This window comes from Cavia porcellus, unplaced genomic scaffold (genome assembly GCF_034190915.1).
Source record: "Cavia porcellus strain 051 isolate PalLab524CR breed Dunkin Hartley unplaced genomic scaffold, mCavPor4.1 scaffold_10, whole genome shotgun sequence".
In the NCBI taxonomy this organism is placed as follows: domain Eukaryota; kingdom Metazoa; phylum Chordata; class Mammalia; order Rodentia; family Caviidae; genus Cavia; species Cavia porcellus.
The window spans coordinates 42,562,827-42,589,397 of NW_026947493.1; the positions used below are offsets into that span (position 1 = coordinate 42,562,827).

Consider the following 26,571-nt stretch of genomic DNA (forward strand, 5'->3'; position numbering starts at 1 on the left):
GACAATGCCTCCCACGAATCCAACTGGAGGTCCATAGTCCACAAGGACTCATAGCAGTCTCTTTTATGGATCTGTGCCAGGAGGCCCAAAGGTTAGCGGTGGAAGCCAGAAAAGCATGCCAGCGGGGTAAAGGAGCTGTAATGGTGGGATGAGGGTTCTTCACTAGAGCTGAGAAGTCACACTCACAACAAAGACCAGGGCTGTCCTGAAAGCATCACAGCCATCCTCAGCGACATGGAGGCCCCGAGCTCCTCCAAGGACAAGCACAGTCAGGTACATGCCAGGAAGCAGCGTGACGCATTCATCCTGGAGACCAAGCAGCACACATCTTCCTCTCCAGAGCTAGGAAGCAATGCTCTATGTGAGGGCCAAAGCTTCTCCAGGAGAACCAATGGCTCAAACAGCAACTCATAGGCGAACCCATATGCCTCAATGCCTCAACGCAACAATGCATTAACGCCTTCCTTCTCCTTCTCCACCTATTTATGCTGGCAACTTTCCTCAGGTGGAGCATCTTCACTCAGTGTCATGCTGATGTAATCCAGCTGTCATTAAGTTGACCACCAGTTCTTAATCCATCTCACAGTTTAAAGAATTTCAGTCATATAAAACACTGTCTAATGGCAATAAAATTAAACTACAGAGTAAAAGTTTAAAATAAGTAGAAAATTCCCATTCATGCATATAAAGATTAGGAGATCTAATTTAAAATAATTTATGGGTAAAATAACATCACAATTAAAATTGCAAAATATTTAGGACCCTCTATTAAGATGTGAGTCACAGTTAAAGTAGAACTTACAGGGAGACCTATAGAGTTAAATGCATATACTAGAAGACTGAAGCCAGCAATAAATTTTAAAAATGTTAATGAGCAAATTGAGTTTATCCCAGGAGCACAAGCTTCATTTAACATTAAGCACTCAATCAATCACATTTACAGATCAAAGGAAAAAAATAATTTCTTAATAGATGCAGCAAAGCACTAGATAAGACTTAATATCCATTTACTAAGCAAATTAGTAACAGAAGAGAGATGCCAAGGCTATCCTATTTGATATCACACTGCAAGTCTTAAACAGGGCAGTCAGATAAGGGAAAATGTTCATAATATAAGAATTAGGAAAAAAACCCCAATAATTGTTTGAAGATTTTATGATTGCAAAAAATCCAAAATAAACCATAATAAAATTGAGAAGTGTGTAAAATAAAATATCGATATGTAAAAATTCTTATACCAGCAATGACTGATTAAGAAAAAATATAAATTTCAATACCACAAAATATTAAGCTCTTATGAATAAATTTAGTGAAACAAATGTAGGAGCTAGATGATAAAAATTATAAAACTCTTAAGGGTCATTAAAAAATTTAAATATGTGAAAATACATAAATGTCAGTTTTCCAATTATAGAGGCAATGCAACTGCAATAAAATTCTCAACATGTATGTATGTGAGTGTGTATACAAAGAAATAGGTTAACACTATATGGCCGTGTGGAGGACCCACAATACACAGAACTTTTGAGGAGCAGTATAGAAGAATTTGCCCTTTAAGATACTAAGCTACATTGTAAAGTATTGTGTCTAAGATCATTATATTTAAGTGCCCCAGCAATCATTACAAACAGTGGAACAAAACAGAAATCCAAGAAATCCAGGGAAGGCATTTGGTTTTTTAAGAAATAAATGTTTAAAAAGTTGGCTATAAGTGTTGGGCTATAAGCCTCCATATGAAAGGCAAAACTATAAAGATTCTTGAGTTATAAAGAGCTTATAGGACATTGTCTTCCTGAACACAGGGGAAGATTAATTAATTCAACTAAATTAAAATTAAGAATTACAATTCATCATAGAGCTGGACCTGGTGGTGCATGCCTATAACCCCTGCACTTGGGAGGCCAAGGCAAAAGGATTATTGCAAATTCAAGACCAGGCTGGCTACAAAGTGAGCTAAAGGCCAGCCTGAACTGTATAGTGAGATCCTGTCTTAAAAAGACAATAAATAAGAATTACTGTTCATCAACCAAGACCGTTAAAACCATTAAATAACAATGCCAACAAAGACCAAGAATGGGAGAAGATATCTGCATTGTATAACATACAAAGGATTTATATATAACGCAGGTAGAATATGTATGTTTTGTTGTCTTTGAACATGGAATTCTCCTGCCTCAGCCTCCTAAGTGCTGGAATTATAGGCTGTGTCATTGTCCCTGGCTCAGAATATGTAGTTTTAAAAAATTATACAAATTAATTTTTAAAGCCAACTAAAAGTGTATAAGACTCAAATGCACTTAGAGGATAATCAAGTGACATCTGTAAGAATGCCAAATACCAGGATGGGTGGTATGCATGGGAAACTCATGTTTGTTTGTTTTTTAATATATTTTCATAGGGGTATTGTTGAGTTTAACAGTTCCCTGAGCTTCCACCATCATGACATTCCTTTCGATGTTCTGGGTCCATATTTGCAGCACTTGCCATACGTTGAGGGGTTACTGGTTTAGGGTTTATTTTCACCTGAAAACTCCGGTTTATGGCAGCTCCTTTTCTGTCACCAGTCTTCTTGCCGTCACAGCCAATTTTCTCTGGGAAGAATTTGACATGAGCCTGGATTTTGTTCTCTCACCTGCAGCTTGGGTCTATATTCTTTACAATAGGCATTGGTTCTGGCATAAGGATAGTTTTAAAGATTCTTAGATATGGTAAGAAATCATTTCTTTCCCTCACTCTACCTCTTTTTACCTTTTCCTCTTGAGAGATTGCAGCAGTAATAAAGTATGTGGCTGAAAGAGTTCAAAAAACAATCAGATAGTAATGGAAAAAAATCTTTGAAATTGCAGCAGAAAATACATGGAAAAAGCAGATGAAAACTACTTGAGTCCCCATGCAGCTATGACACTGCTATGCCATAATGGGACTTGCTTCCTTGAGGCCCAGAGGCTAAGATTCCCAAAGAAGTTGTCATAGCACTAGATTTTGTGGCACTAGATTTGTCCAAGACTCAGGCCAACATGGTTGCAATCTGGCCTAAGGTGACTCAGAAACTGGTAGAAAGTAGCAAGTAGACCTGATCTGAAAGTAGATGAGGCAAGGAAGAGAACAGGCAAAGCATTGTAATTCTTAAAAGTATTCCACCGCCCCAAAACAGGTAGACCTTGGCACCTTAGATAATCACAATTGCAAACCTCATGTTTATCTCTCTTTTCTGTCACTCATTGAATTCACAATGCATTTTAGTTGACAGTTGCCATTGGCTTTTAAAGTAGAAGTGAAGAACATTGGGTAGGACAGTATTTGTAATACTATTAGTTACAGCCACATCTGAGTAACAGATGACTGAAAGCATCAGTCATAGAATTAAAGCTCACATTCTGGCTAAGTATCATGTCATTTTTAAGTATAAAATTAGAAATGACAAGAAATACCTTTCAAATGATTAGGTCACTATTCAATTTAAATGTACTCTAAGCAATTCCTCAAACCCTAAGTTCCCCCTAGGTTTTCTACAGACAATCCTAAGAGGGTGGGACACTAAGCAAAAACCTCCTTGAGCAGTTGTGTGATTTGGGCAGCTGCCTCTGCTTGTCATCTTTCCCAAGGAGTCCTCAGAGCCAAGAGTATCTGCCAAGAGGAGTCAAAACACTGCTCACAATCAGGAATTGGATTTGTTACAGATGGAGGAGTTCCAGCCCTCTAAATCTGCCAACACCATTGTTAGAGGAGTGTGATAAATGGACTGAGCGCATCTGCTCTTGTGAGCTGACAGAGATCCAAACAACTTTTTAAAATGACAGGAAGCCAGACTTCTTTGGCTAGGTCTTAGGTAGCATGTATAAGTCTACAACTGAGCCCTGAAAACAAGGAGCCGTGTGCAGAGAGGCATTTTCCAGGGATTTCTTTCCTTCAATGTATCAGTAACAACCCTTTCATTTGATTAGCCTAGATATATTATCTTTGGAACTATTAGGGAGGAAAGGTTGCGATTAGTATTCCAGGACATAGAATGAGAATTCCAATGATATTATGCTATTAAAACATGCTTTAAAATTACCTTTGGGTTTTTTAATGATTATCATTGTATTGCTTTGGTTTGAGGGTCTTCCTTTCTGTTACCGCTACCCCTTGCCATTTTGAAAATGAGTCGTTTAAGGGAGCAACGTCTGAACTTTATTTAAGGGAACTTTATTTAGGCTTTTTCAGCTATTCGAGGAGAACATAAGGTGTCATTGGAACTTAAAATGCTTCGGGAAAATCATATAAGCAATATTAATATTTTTCATAATGAGCAAAAATAACTCCTATGATTCTGCAGTAGCTGTAACAACTCTGGCCCATACTTTGGGCTTCTATTTCACTACCTCCATCTCCGATTTGGAAGTCCAATAGGCATTTCCAAATAGAACTCTTGGACCCCAGCAAAACAGTCTTTACTGTGAAAAAAAAATTCTTGCCATCTCATTAAACAGTAATTTCTAACTTTCAATTGTTCAGGCCAAAACTTTGCTGCCATTCTCATTCTTTTTCTTTCCCACTCCACATTCAAACCATCAGCTATAACTCCAAATATATATAGAATCCAACCACTTCTTGCTATATCCTCCACTGTCACACTGGTCTAAACCATTTTGCTCAGATCAGAACAATTTCCTAAGAAAGTCATCTCACTATTTCCTTTGTCTTCTTCCAAAATCTCACAACTGCTCAACAAAGTAATTGCTTAGCGTCCCACTCTCTTAGGACCATTCTCAAACTAAAATCAGTTATGTTGCATTTCTCAAAACACCCTAAATGGTCTCCCATGTCATTGGGACTAAACACAAAATTCTTACAATGGCCTACTAAACTTCTGCACGCCCTACTTTTAAATATAAGAAGCAGCATAGCAGTGGCTAAGGATATGTGGTCAGAGTCGGACTGCCTGTGTGTAAATCCAGGCTCTAATTTATTAGCTTTTTAAAAATTGGGCAAGGCAAGCTTAACTTCTTGGCATCTAAAGATTCTCATGGGTAAAATGAGACAATTGTACTAATTATCTCATATGGTGGTTATGAGAATTAATGAATTAATGTTTATAACATACTTACTAGTAGTGATAGCATACAGTGAACTTTGTGAACATTTTAAAATGACAAAATAGGCATTTTTTTAGCTATTAGCAAAAGATCTCATCCTAAATTTTGTGTATAAAATCAAGACATAGTGGTTTCATCTATAAGAACTTAGATTCAAAACACCTCTTAAAGAAAAAGATAAAAATATTTTAGTTAAGCAAATTTAAAGGAGCCATCATTATTTCCTGCAAAAAGTTCTGAAGCTCTAACCAGATATGTCCCTGATATCTTTTTAATGTATTTTATTAGTGCATATTAACTTCGTAAAGTACTAGATTTCAATGTGATATTATTACAGATGAATATAGTATGTTGTGATCATACCTATTTCCCCATCATAGTTTTAGTGATTTTATATTTATTCTGAGTCAAGAGCTAGAATGGATTATATACCATGATTTATACTTTTAAATATATTAAAGCATATGTTTATACTTTTAAAACATACAGATGCTCAACTATTTACTCAAATGTTTGTTAATGAAGAATAATTCAACTCTGAAAATAGATGTAAATTGTTATCATATGGATTCGTTTTCAAAATATACTATACATTTGTACTCTGCATCTGGAATTTTATTACTGCATTAATTGAGAGAAATTAATGGTATTAATTGAAACATTCTAAGGCAGGAGAATTCCATGTTCAAAGCCAACAAAAAATACATATTCTACATGTGTGCATGACAGATATCTTCTCCCATTCTAGGCCTTTGTTGGCATTGTTATTTTCTTAATAGTATCTGTTGCAATGATCCTTCTGCCTCTGCCTTCCCAGTGCTAGGGTCTGGGGTTGCAGATGTGCATGACCACCGACTCCATGGTGAACTGTAATTCTTAAAGATTCATCATCAGAAACAGTATAATGGAACAGAAATCCAAATAAGCCAGGAAAGGCATTGGTTTTTAAAAAATAAATGTTGTAAAAACAGTTGGCTATTCCTGTAAGTGTTGGGCCATAGGTTTCCATAAGAAAGGCAAAACTATAAAGATTTTTGAGTTATTAAGAGTTTATAGAACATTCTCTTCCTGAACACAGGGAGAGATTAATTAATTCAACTAAAATAAAATTAAGAATACAGTTGCAAGTTCGAGACTAGCCTGAGCTACAAAGTAAGCTCAAGGCCAGCCTGAATTTCATAGTGAGACCTTATCTCAAAAAGACAAAAAAAAAAAAAAAAAAAAAGAAAGAAAGAAAGAAAGAAAAGAGAAAACACAGAACACATACCATACCTATCAGCATCTGTTTTTTGATCCATAGAGGAGAGACAGTCTTATACTCATAAGTAAATGTATACAGATTATTTGAAGTGGAAAGACTTGCTATTTGGAAAGAAGTCAAATGCACATGATGGGATCAAAATATATGAAAAATATTTAAATTTTTAAAAATATTTTACAATAAAAGACACATTTCTAGGAATCTGTCAGAATACTCCCCCTCACTATGAACATACTATTCTACCATTCTTGACAGTTTCTGAACCAGGTCTGGGAAGTCCGCTTTCATAAGTATCTTTATGAAATGTGATCAAAAATATGGTTGAATGCTGCTGCTGAGGGCCATCCAATGGAAATTCAGGCTTGTAATAACACTGACCATAAAATGTAAACCTTTTGAATCAATTGAAGAAAACAAGGCAGCCAAGATAGTACAACTAAAGACCTGTAAGAGTATTCTTAGAACCCCGTCAGAAAGTAGCAAGAATGATGAGATAATTGTGTTTAAAGCAAGGGAGAATTTTTTGAGGGAAATTAATGGCAATTCATCTATATTTGTAATAAAATTTTAATCATACACTATATTTTACAATCATACTCCATATGTTTGAAAACAAGAGAAGTCATAGTATTTGTTCAGAAGCACAAAGGTGAGTTAAGCCTTCTAGGAGATTTGTGAAAAGTCATAATACAAGGAAATATACACGCAGTGTTTTTATTTTATACTCAAATTTAACTTTTAAAATGTTACATGAAGTTCTACAATTCTGGAAAACTCTCCCAGTTCTACATGGAATTTGAATGTAAAGTAGACCAGTTGCTAGAGCTCTTTAAGTTCTCCTTATGTTGAGTACGCTACTGACCAGTTTACAGGTAAAGATGAAATTCACATATTTTCCATATAAAAGTGTTTCAGGCTCACAAATTATACAGTGAGAATTCCTCTGAAAACATGAGGGAAAAAAATAATACAATTTTCCCTTTACATTAGAAAGAGGCAGCACCATTTAATGAAAACTTAGTTAAATAACCACGAGGGTAAGACATTATTTCACAGCATCTGTATGAAGGATATATCTGCTTTTCTAAGACATCATTGTAATTTTTTAAAAATTTCTTTTAAAGAGAAGAAAAAACCCAAAATTTCAAAACACATTAATTAGGGAGTAACAATGGTTAATGTGTTGCATATTGTTATCTTTAAATTAGTTACTCAGAGTACAAGATATCTGCATTTAATTGTCAAAAAAATGCTAGCACAAACCTTTCTTTTCAATGAACTAAGAAAAATTAATATAACTATCATAACTATCTCATATGTATAATATAGAATATGAGATCAATGGAACTTAATATTTATTTAGTTTGTATTTCTTCTTCTAAGAAGCATGTATTCACCTCTAATGCCCATTTTCTTATTGGGTCTTTAAATTTGGGAAGTTTACACGAGTCTGATTTATTTCATTTATGAGTATTGTTTCAAATTGCATCAATTTACCTATAAAAGCCTCCAGTTCATCCTTCTTTATGGCTGATTAGTACTCCATTGTATAAAAATACCACATCTTTTTTATCCATTCTTTGGTTGATGGGTATTTGGGTTGTTTCTAAGATCTAGTTATTGCAAATAATGCTGCTAAAAACATGGTCGAACATATATCACTATAGTACATTGTTTTTATTCTTCTAAGAAGATACCCAGAAGGGAAATAGCTGGGTCAAATGGAACCTCCAATCCTAGTTTTCTGAGAAATCTCCACACTTAGTCTGTGTCTCTCAAATGGCCAATAATGTTGACCATTTTTTCATATTTATTTGCTGTTTTTTGTCTTCTTCTGAGGAGTGTATATTCATATCAGATGCCCATTTTTGGTACCGGAGATCGAACTCACAACCTTGTGCTTGCCAGGCTGGTGCTTACACTGATGAGCTAAATCTCCGGCCCAGATGCCCATTTTTGGATTGGGTCTTTAACCTTGGGAGGTCCAATATTTCGAGCTCTTTATATGTTCTTGATAGTAATCATTTGAGGAACAGCTGACATTCCACATTATGAGTTGTGCTTTCACTCTGTTGGTGGTTTCTCTTGCTCTGCAAAAAGCCTTTTAATAAGATGAGATCCCAGCTTCCAGAAAGATATAGAACAGTTAAGTAGCAGAGAAACAGCCTTTGAGAGAAACAGTCCAGATGCTGGAATATAGCATTGTGGGGAAGACAAGAAGGAAGGAAGCCAGTTCTCTGGACCCAGGAGGAACCTGAAGTGAGAATTGAAGCCCACAGAGGAAATAAAAAGGACACAAAATGAAGAAGAAGGGAGAAGGGAGTACCTGGCATTGCCTTCACCCAGAGTCAGATCCACTGTGTGAGAGAAGCTGTTGGAGCCTGGGGATGCACAGTCACAGTGATGGTGGTGGCTGGCAAGCCCAAATGCCTCTGCAAACAGACACAGTGGTGAAGGGGAGCTGTGGATGCAGAGAACTGCACTAGCTGTCAGTGAGTGCAGAGGGCTCAGTCCTATGGGAGAGAGCAATTGGCCAGGAACCATTTTGGAGTTGGGCAAGATAAGCCCAGAAGCAGAACTGTGGCCAGCTCCCTCCTGCAGTTGCTAGCTGGGAGCACATGGGGTGGAAACTGCTTGGACTGAGCGCTGCCCCTGTGTGCATTCCAACAGCCATCACAGAGGTTCCCTAATCCTAACCCTAACCCTAACCAGCTTGGCCTGGAGGTGGCAGCTGGCCCTGCCCCCACTGCTCACTCTGGCAGCCATCATCCTAGATCACTCTGCCAATAAGCAGCTAGGAGGCAGTGACCAGCCCCGCCCCTGAATGCACTCCACCAGCTACCAGTGAGCCAAAGCAGGCTAGGAAAAGCAGCAGATAGCCCTGCACCAGAGCATCCAATGGTCACCATCAGATATCTGTAGCCAGCACTGGGTAGAAAAACCAGTCTCACTTCAGAAATTGTAGCCAATGTAGGAATTGCCTGGGACCCCACTACCGACTTGTCCAGAAGAACCCAGGAATATGTCAAGATGAAGAAGCAAAAGGCAGACTCTGGCTTCCAGCTCAAGCAGAGCTGGTCCAGAAGATGTAAACATGGAAGAGTTCAGGAGTCACACACTTGAAATTTCTGAAGTGATGGCAACTGAAGTAAAGAAACAACTTCATGAGACTATAAAAGAAATTAGAACAGAAATACTATCTCAGGTAAAAGAAGAAATGAAAAACTTAATGAAAGAATTGCTAAGCACCTCTACAGAGACATAGATGGAAGAATAGAGGAGCATAGGAAAATGAGGGAGACCTTGAATTAAGAATATAAAAAAGACTTAGAATATGTGAAATAGATTCAAATAGATTACCAGGAATTTAAAAACTCCACTCAAAGCTGACAAAACACCTTGAAAGAAACTAAAGATAGGCTTTCAAACCTTGAAGACAGGTTTGCAGCTAGTGACCACAAAAGGAAAGATCTCTTTAACAAGGAACCAGGAAGTAACAATTCAATCACTGCAAGACAACCTAAAGAAATATAACTTAAGAATAATAAATGTGAGTGAAAAAGCAGGGTCAACACAAATGACATTAAAAGTCTATTTACAGAAATATCAGAAAACTTCCCAAGCATAAGAAAAGGAAATGACATTCAGGTAAGTGAAGCATATAGAAGTCCAGCTAGCCATAACCAAAATAAATCTACACCCAGACATATAATATTCAAGATCCCAGAAATTCAACACAAGAGTAGAATATTAAAAGCTTTTAGAGAAAAGAAACAGATAACTTATAAAGAAAAACCCATCAGAATTACGACAGGCTTCATAACACAAACCATCAAATCAAGAAGAGCTTAGAGTGAAGTATTTCAAGTCCTGAAAGAAAACAGATTCTAACCCAGACTGATGTACACTGTAAAACTGTCTTTCAAAATTAATGGAGAAACAGAGTACTTCCATGACAAAGAACAACTGAAGGAATTCACCAAACCAATCCAACAAAAAGTACTGAAGGACATTCTAGAGAGAGATAAAAATGACCATGATTCCAGGAACTGCAGCAGAGGGGGCTCACCAAGTGGGGTAGACAATGGAATGAAGGGGAAATGTAGGCAATCAACAGCAGGAAAATAGCATGACAGAGATGAGGCAGAGAAGGTTGGCCATAATCACTAATATAGATGGTCTCAGTTTACCAATAAAAAGAATCACAGGCAGAGTGGATCAGGAGACAGGGTCCATCAATATGCTTTATACAACACAGTTAACCTGAAAGTCAAAGGTGAGAGGACAATGCTCTATGGGAAAGAGAACCAGAAGGAAGTGGGGGTAGCCTGCCCATCAGCTGCAAACTGGTTAAGAAAGTCATGGCAGTTTTACAATGGAAAACTACTCAGCTATAAAGAAAGATAACCTTGAGGTTCTTGTAGGTAAATGGATACAGCTTGAGGTCATGCTCAGGGGTGAAGTGGTTCAGTCACACAGGTGAATAACGTATTGTCTCTCTAGTATAAAAAACTAAAGGAGGTAGCAGGATCCAAAATGCACAATACATATTGTGAAAGTGAAAGGGAAATGTATAAAAGAAAAGGCAGGGGCCATTGTTAATCTATTATTGTGATTTGAAACCCATGTTGTTTTCATTTGTCCAGTTTAGTTTGGTTTTATTCTGTTTCAATTTATCTAATTTTATTATATTTGATAGCATGCACAGCTATTTCAAAGATAACAAAATATATTATGGTAGCCATTGTTGATTTCCAATTAGCTCATTTTGAAGCCCTGTATTGCTTTCATTGGTTTGTTTTGACTGATTTTACTCTATTTTGTTTTGTTTAATTGTATCATGTCTGATGGTATAGTCAATTACTCTAAAGATAACAAGAGGCATTATGGTACCCACTTGGTTTTCCTGTTATTTTGTTTTGAAGTCCCCACTGTTTCCATTGTTTTGTTTTTAATGGTTTTATTCTGTACTGTTTTGTTCAATTTTATTATGTCTGATAATATGAGCAATTCTTTTGAAGATAACAAGAGGCATTATGGTAGCCATTATTGATATCCTTGTATTTTGTTTTAAAGTCATGTAGTTTTCATCATTTTGTTTTGATTAATTGTATTCTGTTTCATTTTGTTTGGTTTATTTTATTCAAAATAAAATTAAATAAATAAAAATAATTTTTAAAAATACATGTGATCCCAATTGTTGACTTTTTGTTATAGTTCCGTGTGATCAGAATTTTATTCATAAAGTCATTGCCTGCATAAATGTCTTTAAGAGTTTTACCTATTTTATCTTCTGGTAGAGTTAATGTTTCTGGTTTAATATTTATACCTTTGGTCCAATCTGAATTTAGTTCAGTACATGGTGAAAAGATAATCTTTGGCATGTGTAGAGCCAGTTTTCCAGCACCATTTATTAAAGAGGATATCTTTCTGCCAGTGAATGTGTTTGGCACCTTTGTCAATGATAAGATTGGCTTAGTATGTCTGGAGTTGTTTCTGCATTTTCTAATGTGTTCCATTGATCCTTGGGTCTGTTTTTTTTTTCATTACCATGATATTTTTATCACAGTAGCTTTATAGTATAATTTGACGCCAGGTATTATGATGTGCCATGTCTTGTCTTTGTTGCTCATAATTTCCTTTGATATTTTAGGTCTCTTTTGTTTCCAGATGAATTTTAGAGTTGTTTTCTCTAATTCTATGAGACACATCATTGTAATTTTTGTCAAATAATTTCCCCCCATTATTTTCTATTTTAAAAGAAAATTGGCCCTGAAACATCATCCTGACAAGAATCCAGGTGATCCAGCTGCTGCTGAAAAGTTTAAAGAAATCAACAATGCCCATAGCATACTAACTGACACATCAAAGAGAAACATATATGATAAGTACGGATCACTGGGACTCTATGTGGCGGAACAGTTTGGAGAGGAAAATGTCAATACCTACTTCATGCTCTCAAGCTGGTGGGCAAAGGTGAATCACATTTTTTTTCTTCAAAAACAATCTCCTAGAACATTATAGTATTATTCACTTTTTTAAACCCTATTTCAAAGAGATACTATTGTACCATTATTAAATTCTTGTAAATAAAAGGACACATTACTTTCACTGAGAGCTGTTATTTGGGGATCATTTTTATTTGGTTCATCAATTAATTATAAAACCCAACTTGACTTAAGATCCTTTGGACATTAATTATATTTAAATTTGGAGCTTCAGGTTAATTTTGACTGGCCTCCCTTCCTCTGTAGTGACTAATTAAGAAATGACTCACTGCTCAAAACCAAAAATAACTCATTAGTGTGACAAATGTTTAATACATTATTATAGGACAAATTTAGCCATGTACTTTACTATCTATAGCATAGACTACATCAGCAAACACAAATCGTGGAGATGATTATATCACGGCTCATGTGGAACCTGCTGTGAGGTAGTAGAGAAGGAAATGGGAGGGGAAAGGTGAGAATTAAGTAGTGGAGGATGAAGCTGGGAGGGAGGAGGGAGAAAGAGATGACTATATAGACAAGAAAAGGGCAACATTTTTAAGGACTTAATGTTATCAGAATTGGCTTTGTACAGTAAATTTAGTTTCCTAGGAATCCCTAATATATGTATGTCTAGTTATATTTGTTTATGAATTTTAATACTCTTCTGATGAACATCTATTTACATATAAACCATACATATTGTCTATTAACCTATTTTGAGACAGTTAACAGCCATGTAAGTGGTGATAAACAATTTTTAAAAGCCAGATCTCCAAAATGACAGGTTTCTTGCTCAGTTTTGATTATTTTCTTCCATTGTACTTACTAAGTCACAGAGTTTTGTATACAAAGAAAGAGAATATGTTCTTGTACATAAGTGCAGAGAATATCTGCAATTTAAAGTTTCATTTATCTCCTGAAAACTGTATCCCAGAATGCTTCAGGGAGATATCTGAGAATCCCATGGAAATTCTTTTCTTTATGGAACACTTGAGAAGTCAAGATACTGCTAAGTGGATTTGAAACTCATGATAAAAGTATATATGCTGACAACATTATTTATGACTATTAGCATTCAGATAACAATATGGACCATTGTAGGCTTGCATGGGAACTCTGTCTGCAGACATGACACCTTTTCATGAGAAGGGACATCTGCGATTCCATAGGTATAAACATTATGGCCTGTCTACATAAAAATGAAAATAGACTTACGTGCCCAGGTAATTGTTGAAATTGATCTAAAATCCTTTGCACGAGAAGACTTTACCCAGTAGTGAAGAGATATGCTAATTGTCCCTGATGTGATTCTTTAAAAATAAAACTACAAAGATATTCTAGTTGTGTCAAAGCCAAATGCATGGCCCATCAGAGTGGCCTGAAATTCATCCGTGAAATATGCACCACATGAATGAATCACACACACACATGAATGCGCACACACAACATGCGCGCACACAAACACACACATAAATATACAATCTGCATATATATTATTTTTTTAAAGAAAAAATCATATACCTACTCCTAGCTTATAGTCTGCTAAGCACTGCAAGGAATAAAGCAAGGTTATTTCATACAAAAATCAAGCAATTTAAAATGATTAAAGAACAAAAACAGTATTGAACCAGGTATGGTAGCACATGCCTGTAGTCCTAGCCCTTTGCAAGGCTGAGGCAGAAATATCCTGGGTTTGAACTCAGCCGGGGACAATTTAGTTACTTAGTGAGACTTTATTTCAAAAAAAATTTACAGGGCTAGAGATGCAGATCTGTTTGACAACCCTGGTTTCAGCTCTGTCTCTGTTTCCATCTGTCTGTCTCTCTCTCTGTCTCTGTCTGTCCTGTTTGTCTGTCTCTCTCTCTTTCTCTTTCACTCAACCATGTATGAATGAGAAGGGAATTTTCAGAGAAGAGAATATGAGAATTTCATAGTAAAGTAGAAAAGGGCAAAGATGTGTAAAGAAGAGTGGAACTCCTTGAGGGCAAAGGCTAAGAAATACAGAATGGTCAGGAAGAAGGAACAGGGCAAGTGAGGTTCATCAACATTAAGGATTTCTGTTGAAGTTACTGGCAAAGTATGTATTATGTTGTACCCAGGAAATCTTTTTTGTCTTCCTTGTTCATTAACTAGATAAAATTTGTAATCTACTTTCTATCTTAAGTAATACATTTTAAATAAAAACATATGCCTTAGTTACTTTTTACTCATTGCTGAGACAAAATACCTGAAGCCCAAAGTTGGGAAAGGAAAGGTTTATTTCTTACAGTTTTTGGAAGTTTCAGTCCACACTTAGTTGGCTCCAAGACAGACAGGCATGGCTGGGCCACAGTTCATGGCGGCTGCAAACAGCAAGCAGGAACCAGCAAAGAGCAAGACACACCTTCTTCCTGCCATTACATCACATCCAGGCTCCACTCCTATGTGGGTGGAGCATTGACACCATCAATCCAAGCACTAGACACCAAACCAATCACAAATGTACAATGCAAACTCATGAGGCCTGAGGGCCAGAGACATAAACCATGACAACATATAGTTTCTTATAATTTCAAATTAGATGTGGCAAGAAAGCCCCATCCTGCCCTGAAAGGGATGATGGAGAAGGAGGCAGCGGGGCTTGAGGAGTGACTATAGGACAGGATGACTAATAGGAATGAGGGGATGGCAGGGAGAGGTGCCCTTGTTTCCTTTGGTGACAATGATTCAGTTCCACTAGCCAAGGTAGACTGACCATCTAATTTGACTTATGAAAGTCTTGTTCACTATGTGGTTTGGTTTTTGTTTTACTATGGTCTGTTCTTAATAAAGATCATAGTACACTAAAAATAAAGAAGAAACTGACATCAGTAAGGTAGTTGCAGTTCATTTCCTCTGGGTCTACCTTATTGAACACAACTTTACAGAGTTGATTTTCTAAAAACTGTGGGATAGTTTCTACATGGGAAAGGGTGAGGGTGGACATGCAGCATTTGAAGTAAACTATGATATCTTCAGGACTCGGGGGATCCATGGCTGCAGTTTGTTTCTGGGATTATCCTCCATTCTACAACCCCTCATTCTCTCTGGTTTTGCTCTTGTTTCCTCCAGGCTTTATTTGTCATCATTGGCCTTTTGACTGGCTGCTATTTCTGTTGCTGCCTGTGCTGCTGCTGCAACTGTTGTTGTGGCCGCTGCCAGCCCAAATCATCAGCGCCAGAAGATGTCTACGTATCACCTGAAGACCTGGAGGAACAGATCGAGGCTGACTTGGAAAAAGAGGAGAACAGAGGTAGCAGATGTCCTTAACTAAGCACCACATTCCACCAAAGTGGAGAAAAAAAACCAACAACCAAAAATGGGAAGTTAGGGGAGGTGATCTCATGGACTGTGAGCTTTGGTAGGTCTTTTGGAGATTATGAAGGGGAGAGAAAGCTGACCCTAACACTATTTGGAAGAAATCTCGTAATATGCTGATGGTGATGTGAAGGAAAAAAATCCAGTCTCATTATACAAGATGGTCTGTGGGTTCAAGGAGGTTTGGGTAAATGTGTGCAGAGAGAGGAGAACCAGTGTAAGAATGTTTTCCAGGAAAACCATTTCAGCCTTTTCCTTTAGGATTTCAATTAAAATAGGAGATAAACATAAAAAAGTCATCAAGCTTTGACTTTTTTCTTTGCATTACTTGATGATTTTGGGGTGAGACTTGGACAGACTGATCCTTCTCTGAAAATACAGCTTCTTTTTAAATATATTTGAGGCTAACAACAAAGCATCATCAAGCAGGGGATATTTGCTTTGCAAAGCTACCTCCTCATGTGCATATTCATGCATGATTTTTTAAAGCGATTCTACCCAGAAATGAAAAACAAAAAAATGGAAAGAAGGATAAGATCTCAGAGAATTCACAGCACTAATGATACCTTATGTTTCTTGGAAAATGTCTGTTTAAGCAATTTAGGATCCAGTCTGTCTTTGTCCTACTCTATCCTGCTGTCATTTTCCCCTGTGGAATGCATCATTATTCTGAATTACAGATTTTATTGCTAAAATAAAAATACAGCCAACTGAAAAAATTTCTTGAGAATTCTGACAGTGGTACATTGCTGTCAGATCTACTGAAATCAACATGGTGAACTCCTCTGGAATATAACATACTATGATTCTTTGGTCACAGTAAAATATAAGCCAGGGCATCAAGTACCAGAAACTATTTCAAGACTTCTTTTGGCTTTTATATCCTATCAAATGTGTTGCTCAGTAATATACAGTATTACCCATCTGGACTTTAAGTCAAAGAAAGGGATTTCCAATCATGTGGATTGTACCAAGTTCTAAACTCTTTCAGACTTGGGGTTTTAGAACAAAAGAAGTTTTCCTCCAGCCTGTGACCACTGCAACCAGAGGAGATGTTCTAACCATTTCTTATTATTTTCCTTGTAAACAAATTTTGGGCTCATGGTGAAATACAACTTGTATTACAATTTTCCTTTTTTAAAAAAATTTAGTATACCAAAATAAAAAATTAATCTTTTGATGAAGACATACAAAAGAACATGCAAACAGGATCACTAACAAGTAGATTAAACTGCAATGTTTCTATGGAAACTCTTCTTTAAGGAATGGCTGATGAATATAACATAATTTACTTATGAATTATGATCCCAATGCATTAATCCCTCTAGTGAAGAGATAAATTAATATAAAATCTTGTCAATGGTTACTGGTTTCATTAACTGTAAGATCTCCCCCTAATTTTCATCAATTCAACCAAGTACTCAGTTGCTGAGGACAGGAGGGACAGTAAGATAGAAGAATAGTGTTACTGACATTGTCATGCATGGTGTCAGCGTTGTCTTCACTTTTTCTTTATGGTGGAAAAACCCAATGTAGGTGAAATAAACTTAGATATCCCAAATCCAGTGGGTCAGACTTCTCCAAGAAGCCTCAGCTCTTTCCTCTTTAAATAGGAAAGCTCCACCAGGTCATTTCAATAGACCTTCTTTGTGGAAGATTTCCTTTTTTAGAACAGAAGTCCAGGCTAGGTGCCAGATTCTACCCAGGGCTCCTGTCTGCTTGGTGATTGGTGATGAATTTGTGTGCCTCTCAATGTTTCCATATACCCCAAAGTTATCAATTTGTCTGCAGAGGTGAGATTCTAGAATTCCATCTGATTATGTTATTAAACATTCTGTAAACAAAAGGAAAAAAATCTATCTTACTACTAAATGTTTAGAAGTTCTTACTCAGTGATGATTCAGATTTTGTAACATTTGAAATTTATATAATATTTTTATTTAGAGAAAAAAAGCAAAACAGAAAAAAGGGCAGAAATAATACAGACTTTCCAAAAAATTGTAAGAAAAGTAAGAAAGTAAGAAATCATTAGTTGATAAATTACATAGTGTTATCCTAGAATGCTTTGATTTTGTAACTTGAGAACTGCTTCTAAGAAATTTGACCAGCCTTTTTCTTTTCAGAAAAAAATACAATCGGAAAGTGACTATTTATTTAAAGTAAGAAAATAATCACAACAAATTGAAAAGCTTAAAAACTGACAAATGCCATATATATCACAAAAATTAAAAAAACAAGAATCATTCAATTAGCTGCCTAGCATATCTGTATGCTTTTCTTTAATGGCTGCATAGTTTTTGATTGCTTCTTCATATAATGGTAATTTTGAAATATATTTTTCTATAGGAAAATATAAAAACTCTGCCCTTCCTCTGATATATTTGATTCAAATTTATTTTTTATTATTGATAAATTAGAAAGATTTTTTTTTGCTTTGTAAGTCGTTATTGATAATGCGTAAATTTTAGGGATAATTGTAAAATTTTGGAAAATTACCCAATTTATTTTATACACAGGATGCAAGATTTCAAAAAATTTCCATGGAACACTTTTGACTTTGAATATTTCAAACTTTTTGCCCCCACAATACCTCCTACTCCTTGGTCAGGCCCATCAAGCATATACATATTATACTACATGACCTTTGTATTCCCTTCGTAAGTTTGGCATAGTGAGCTATGGGAGTATGTCTAGTCATTCCTACATCCACATGGTTAACTTTACAACACATAAAATTGCTACAAATCACAAAAACATATTCTACTAAAATTCAAACAAAATTCCCAATTCTATTTTCCCTTAACTAAACTCCCCAAAACCCTTCTGGCATCACTTGTGAGGAAAAGGGAAAGTCAACATGCAAAGAAACAGTGTTTTCCCTGATTGTGCGTATGTTCAAAATATATTTTTCTTCTAGTCTATGAAAATGAGCTGCCGGAAGGGTCTGTGCAAGTAAGGACTCTTGAGGTTTACATTTTGTAACTGTACAGTAAACCTACTGCTACTCTTTGGTGTGACATTTTGTTATTAGAATATTTGCTTCATTTATAGTTAGTGTTAGGTTCAGATTTGTACTCCACTAACTCAGAGGCTTAATGTAGTTTACAGGTAAAATTAATTCAAGTTAAATCCAGTAAAGATGAAAAGCAGACCACATCTGAAGACTATACTTTCTGGACTGTGGGACTGAGGGGACCCACTTAAATTTTTTTAAATGCACTGGAAATAGGGTGCTAGTCACTTGGATATCAAATTACTCATGCAAAATAATAAGCATCATACATTAAGACTTGATGCAAAATGTAAACATAAAGGCCTTAGGAATAAATGAGAAAAATTGAAAGGCCATAGTTTGACATTGGGGCTTTGATAATTTTATTTTAGAGAAATTAAACCTAAAATAGCAAGCTTTTCTTACTGGGGCTTTTTAAATTTCTATACTGTATCTAATTATATGTGTATTAATCTACTCCTAGGGTTTTATATAGTTTGAAGAGATCCAATGAGTCCCTTGAGTGCTTTTCATGTCTTTTTCTTACCTTAACACACTGGCAAAGATTTCTAGCACATAGTTTTGCTCTGTCGGCAGTCTTGAAATTCCTTTTATTTTGAGACAGAAACTTGATAAAATGCCCAAGCTAGCCTCAAACTTCTCATTCTCCTGCTCCTGTCTCCCATATAGTTAGAATTACAGGTATGTACTATAGAGACCAGCTTTTGAAATTCTTAATTTTTGAATATAGCATATATTAGTTATAGTATATTTTATTTTCACTGGGCTTTATAAATTATCTAGCAGTACTAGGGTTATTTTTTCTAGAAAAAGAAAAGGGAAAGATAAGGCAAGTTAGAATGGGGAAGAATAAATGCAACAGGGATTTATATTTATTGTACATCTGAAAGTCAAACTTCCACTTATACTGTGCTTAGATGTTTGACCCAGGATATAAGATTACAGCTGGAAATCTATTTTTCATACGTGAATATCAATTTTAATGAAGTGCAGCATTTCATTTGTCTATTATTCTCATTTATCTAGAAATGCCAATATATAAGATAATAAAACTAAAATGAGGTAATTCTCTCTCCTAAATAGAAATAATAACTGATTAATACTTTATTATCTTATACTTTATAAGACTAAGAAGAGGAAAGAGCAAGTGTTATGTAGAAGAAAATACTGACTTGAATTCATTGATTAATCACCTCAGATTTCACTGTTAAGATTCATATTATGGACCCTTATTCTTAATTTATGAAGTTTCAATTTATGAAGTTTGGAGCCTCAAGCCATTTTTTTACTTATTAACTTATTTAAAAACATTTAAAATGCTTCATCTGCCTTGAGATACTTTTGCATCTAAGACTACTTTTCCATCTAAGGCTCTTTTATTACTTATTTTTATTGTGGTCCTTATTTCAGTTATGCCCTATTTGTTGACCCTTGCTGAAGTCTAAGATATTTTTCAGTGGTGTAACATGTACAAGTCTCGATTCAGAAGTGGTGGTGTAGGATGAGGACTGGCAGCAGACAGAAGAGATTTGTTTGGGTTACTTCTTTTAATCCATGCTGACGGGTGTAACCTAGCTTCTACCTTTAAGAAATAAAGAAAAATTCAAACAATCGTGTTTTCAATATTCACTGACAACTAGAGAACTTGTTAGTGGATTCCCATTTCTTTCTCAAAATAAAAAAATGCACTCCCAGTGAGAGACTAGGAATATTATTCTGTTGTTCCTCTGATTGTATCAAGATCCAAATGGAAGAGAGATAGTGTCCTCTGGAATAAGGAATGACGCTCTTCATCCTTGTGTGCATTTGTGTAGGTTTTTTTGTTTGTTTTTGCCTTTCAAACATTAAAATCTGATAGGTACAGAAAAGGCAGTGAGTATCAACACAACTTACGAATTATGTAAAGGTTTAGTTCCCTTACTTTAAAAATTTCCTAAGTTAGAAGCTGATTTTAAGTAATACTTTTAAAATAAACTCTTTTGGACTCTGTATGACTATGTCAGCTGAAAGCCACAATGAAATCAGAATTCTACTAAGAAGTTGTACGGACTATCTTGAGATAGAACTTTGTATTTATGTGTATTTGTAACAGTGTAGTATGGTACAGAAGCAATTGCTTAAATTTTAACTAGTTATCTCTGAACTGTTACCTCAGTTTGGGGGTCTTTGCAGACATAGTCATTGTATAAATCTTGCTTCATTTCAGTTCCTTGACAAAACTATTTAGAACAGCCTAATACGACTCTGTGTGCCTTGCTTGGCATCTGGATCCCCCTTCACCATCTTATCCACAATGATTTAGGAGATTATCAAATACTTCACTTCTATCAAGATTCATCTCTCTGACAAAGCAAATGAAAAATGTAAGGACTGAATTCTTTTTTTTTTCTTCTAAGATGAAGTCAATGTAATAAAATCTAATCAAAACTTCCAGCTAACCTTTAAGAATCTTGGGGAGTCATAAGCCCTGCCTTTTGAAGGAAGGGGAGTAATACATCTAAAGGAGAAAGAGATTTTATAGTACTGACATTGGATCTCAAATTGTATGATTCAGTGCCTATAAAAATCTGTTGATTCCTTAATTGTTCTTACCACTCACCTGGATAAAACCCAAATAAACCACTGAGCAGTAGAAACCATATGTGTCTGCTCTTGGCCAAGAGATTGAGACATTTATTACATTTACTGTTCAGCATTCATTACATCTGACTGTCCAGGAAAAGGACACTAAAGAGGAAATTAAATTCAGCCTTCCTCTTTTTGCCATCCCATACTCAACCTTCTTCCTACCCTCTCCCCTCAGTAAAGAGGAATGAATTTTTAAAACTAATTTGTGTAAAACAATGCTTGCAACTAGTTCAGAAATGTGTGGTTTTCTTTATATAGAAATGTCAAGCAAGCATCAAGGCACCAGGCCAGGTAAGGAGAGTCACCTTGGAATGGTCCCCAACAAAGCAACCTAAAGTGAACTTGAGTTTCCTTGATTTTTGGGTACCAGGTTTAGAATGAAATTTGTTGAGACAGACTTTCAACAGCAAACATTTATTGGGCACTTTGGGGGAGCTGTTGAAACTGGGAATTGAATACACATGCAGGGCTGTGGCATGGCCAGGGCACAGTCAACCTGAGAACAAAGAGATGCCTCAAAGGGCACGATAAGGCCACAACTGAGGACACCTGGCTCCAACTCCAACTAACAAGATAGAGACTACAGCCGCAGGCATCTCATTCCTGCTATTTCCTATCACCAATATTATCATGCAGATAAGACAGTTACTTTAAATTAGCACAGAATACCACTTGGAGAAGTCATTCAGGTGACTCTTCAGATCTTGCTCAGATGCCACCCTTTCCTCAGTATCCCATCTCCTTTTTTTTTGAACACCTAATAATTATGCGCCCCCCCCCCCCAGAAGCTCCTTATCTAAGCCCCCAGAGTCTCAAACTCTGCTAGAGGGTTTTGGTCCTCCTGGAGCTCTAAAATAATACCAGTTATCTTATTTATTTCAACCTTTGCATGCACTCATTTGGGAGATTGGGGATCTTGGCCAGGTCCCCAATAGACACTTAATATTTGCCTGGCAATATGTAAGAGGCTACAGAATTGGTTCCTGGTGTCTCATATTTTGTAATCTGGCAGAGGAGAACTGGAGACAGATATTAAATGGATAAACATATAAAGACCCAGTTAGTTTGTAGGTAGAATAATCCTACCAAGGAATTAGCATGGGGGTTATGAAAGTGAACATTAGTTATCATGATCTGGGTACAGATGACCACAAGTTCCCCAAGGAAGTAAAAGACTTAAAAGATGTGACGTTAAGAAGTAAGAAATTATACAGATGGAGAATCTTCAAAGAGATGAGTCTTGATACAAATGAAGCAAGGAAGGTAGAGTTATATTATCCAATTCTATTGAAAAATTTTATCAAATAATTGAAGGGAATGAAAATTGTACAGTGACTGTGTATGTAAAAATCCTTGAGCTGAGGTATGTCTAAACAAGGGTTCAGACCATCAAAATAAAAATGTGATCAATGGAAGCTTGAATGCCCAACAATTTGTAAGAGAAAGACAAGATCAACTAGGAAAAGAAGGAAGGAAGCTGAGAGGCTGCTAAGAAAAGTACAAAAAAGTAAAGTGGTGAAATACTGTTCACCATAAAAAAGAATGAAATAATGATGCATGCTATGAACTTGGAAGCATAATACTGCACAAAAAAATAGGTGCAAAAGAGCAATTATCATATGATACCATTTATAGGAAATACTTAAATTGGTTAAATCTGTAGAGGCAGAAAGATGATGGTTGCTGAGGCTGGAGAAAAGGAGAAAACAGGAAGCAATTATCTTATGTATACTGAGATGCCTTGGGTGATAATGAAGATGCTTTGCAACTAGATAGAAATGATGAACTGTGTATTTGTTCTCTGTAAAGTCACCTTTGGCAAGAAGTGGAGAAGACCACAAGCCTAAATAATCATTAATATCATCAAATGTGGTAATTTGGGAAAGCTAACTATCGGCCTTTTGTGCCAGCTTCCTTTAGAATGGTGCACTGCCAGCTACTAAGACAGGTGTGGTAGAGGGAGACAATCCTATTTCAAGCCCCAACTACTAGTCATGATTGAGGTTTTTGGCATACTTTACTTATTCTTTTATCTGTAATTGTTTACAAACAAATATTACAACTTTTTTACCACTGAAAGTTTAAACTAATATGGTTCTGTTTTTTAATCTTTTTGACTACGAATAAAGTTGAACATATTTTCATATGCTTGATGATCACTTGGATTTCTCTTTATGAAATGTTTATCAAATCTTTGCAAGATTTTAGCAGTTTTGAGTTGTTTTGTTAATTCAAGGAATTAATTTTTCATTGACTGTATTTCCTTAAAATACGTTACCCCGGTTTATGACTTTGCAGTTTACTCATACTCATACATCATAGTGTCTTTTGATGAACCAAAGTTCTTACTTTTAATGTAGATAAACTTTTAATCTTGTAGGTTTACAGTGATTTTTGTGATTTTGCAAGAAAACTTTCCCTATCTCAGGGACATAAAAGTGTTTTCTTTTATGACCTCAGTGTTGTGATTTATGCTTTTCACCTGGAACTGATTTTTGCACATGGTATGATATAGGGTTTCAATTTTATATTTTTTCTTCCAGATAGAAATTCTTTCATGTTGATTTTGGTTTTCATATACATTGAGTTATGATAAATAATAGGAAACAGTATCTGAGTTTTCTGTCCAGATCTATGGTAATTTTGTCTACCTGTGTGCAATTCCTAAAATCTTAGCTTGTTCTACAAAAGAGCATTAAACTTCCACAGCCTTTTGTTTTTCAATGTAAATTTCAGAGTCATGTGTGTCAATATTTTTAAACAGAAGGTTTCTAAGCAAAACTTTTGAGATCTCGGTGAGAACTACAGTGAATCTGTAGATTAATTACATAGAATTAGCATCTTTTAGAATTTGTGTCTTCTGCAGACATGATGACTCATGCCTATAAATTCCAGCCCTTGGGAAACTGAAGCAAGAGCTTAAGGTCAGCTTGGGCTGCACAGTGAATGCAAGCCCAGCCTGACCTACCGAGCAAAACCCTGTTAAAAAAAACAGAATTTTTAAATGATTATATATATATATATATATATATATATATATAATTTTTTAATTCTTTGCTGTCTTTCACTAAAGACTTATATCTTTGATTATGTTTATTAGTGAGTATTTTATATTATTAAATCATTATATTAGCTTTTAGCGTAAGGAAATGCATCTTTTAAAATAACTGATTTTGAGCACAAGAAACTAGCCAAACTCCCCATATCTAATTCCCTATAAATTCTCCAAGGTTTCTACATAACTATGTATGTCATCTGAGAGTAAAGTCCTGATTGTTCCTTCCCATCTTTTATCACTTTGCTCTCTTTTTTGCCTTTCTATGTTTGCTGAGACTATCAGTAAAACATTTATGATGCTTTCAAGGTTGCATCATAGCTCTAGGTATCTAATCTAGAGGGGAAAAATCTCCTATATTCCTATTTCAATAGAATGTTATTTTGTCATGAGTGTAACATTTAATTCACTGCTTATTATTATTATTATTATTATTTTTTTGGTCTTTTTTCATTTTTATCGGTACCGGGGATCAAAGTCACGACCACCTGCTTGCAAGACAGGTGCTTATGCCGCTGAGCTAAACCCCCAGCCCCCACTGCTTATTATTTTTAAAAGGGTACTTCAAATTTTCCTCTTGTTGAGTTTCACACATCTAAAATGTCTGCACCGTTGTCTCATCTTGTAAAAAAAAACCCATCATCACCATATGTTTGACAGTTTTCTTTTAAGACAATAAAACCAAGAAAAATAAAGCAATAAAATCAATCAAAAAAATCATAATAACTGATACAGGACTTCCAAACCTTATGAAATCAACAATAGTTACCACAGTGCCTTTGTTGTCTTCAAATTAGCTGCATTTATTACCTTTGGACATATTAAAAATTGAACAGAACAGAATAGAAATAATAAAAACAAAACAATGCATGCAATAGAGGATATCAAAACAAGCCAGTACTGAATACATAATAGCTTCCATAAAATGTCTTGCTATCTTTCAAATAGCTGCTCATGCAGAGTTAACACAAACAAAACAAAAGAAAATAAAAATCCAACCCAACAAAACAAAATAAAAATCCAAACCAACAAAACAATGAAAGTGATATGGTTTCTGGGCAGGGATCTTGTCCTGCTGAGGTGTAGTTCTTTCCTCCTGCTAACCGCAAATGGTGCTAACACACGGAGCTAGGCTTGGGTCTGGCTCTCCCCAAGCTAGCGGTGGCCCACACAGAGCACTGGTTTCCAGGCAGGCATCTCCTCCCATGGGGCCTGAACTTAAAATTGAACTCAAAATTTTTGGTTTTGTTTCTGTTTCCACATAATTATTTTTTATTATTTCAAACTTCTTAATTTTTATACTTCTTAGTTTTCAATTTCTTTTATTACATTAGTATTTAAGACTATACATTTTTATAAGCACCCCCTTAGCTTCACATGCACACATACACACACACATACACACAGAGAATATTGTTCTGTTTTCTGAGTTATAAATATTCCTTGATTTCCATTGTGGTTTTTTCCTTCGATCTGTAAGTTAACTCTGTGACATTTTTTTAAAGACTGTGGGTCTTTTCTAGATTCTCTTTTGTTGTTTTTATTTAGCTTAATGCTACTGTGATAGAAAATGTTGACAGTACCATATCAGTACTTCAAAATAGAAGTACTGTGTAATATGTTGTATGTGAAAATTTCACATGCAAGTATTGAGACTTGCTTTATAGCTTAGAACTCAAAAGTATGTGTGAATGTTGTACACTATGAAATACTTTCTGCATATTAAGTTCATTGTTCCATATATCATATCTACTAAATAAAGCTAATTTATTGTACCTGCTCATTTTTCTAGAACTGCCATAACAAAGCACCAGAGACTGAGTAGTTTAAACAACATAAATTTATTCTCTCACGGTTCTGAATGCTAGCAATCAGCATTCAAGGTTGATTTCTTCTAAGACCTCTCTTCTTGTCTTGTGGTTACCTTTTTCTGTCTTCATACGATGTTTTCTTGTATAAATATCTCTGTTTCTAGGAATACATGTTCTATTGAACTAGGACCTACTCCTAAAAACTTCATTTTAACTAATGTATCTCTTTAAAGACTGTTCAGTTTTTCTAATGTGGTTACTTTTCTGAGACACCAGAAGTTAGAACTGATAAATATTGGCTATTGACACAATTCAGTCCACAACATGATACTTTTCAAATTCTTTACATTCTTAAATTTTTTTTGCTTGCTTCATCATTCTGAGTCATTCAAATTT

At 35.6% G+C, this 26,571-nt stretch overlaps 1 protein-coding gene across 1 annotated transcript in view; it reads left to right on the top strand.

Annotated features, from left to right (window-relative positions):
* The window catches only part of Dnajc5b (DnaJ heat shock protein family (Hsp40) member C5 beta), a 128,979-nt gene that overhangs the window by 97,810 nt on the left and 4,598 nt on the right, over window positions 1-26,571 (top strand). The window contains exons 4-5 of the mRNA XM_003480074.3: window positions 12,102-12,315; window positions 15,423-15,603. Of these exons, the coding sequence (XP_003480122.1) occupies window positions 12,102-12,315; window positions 15,423-15,603 (395 nt within the window). The remainder of the gene's footprint in view (window positions 1-12,101; window positions 12,316-15,422; window positions 15,604-26,571) is intronic.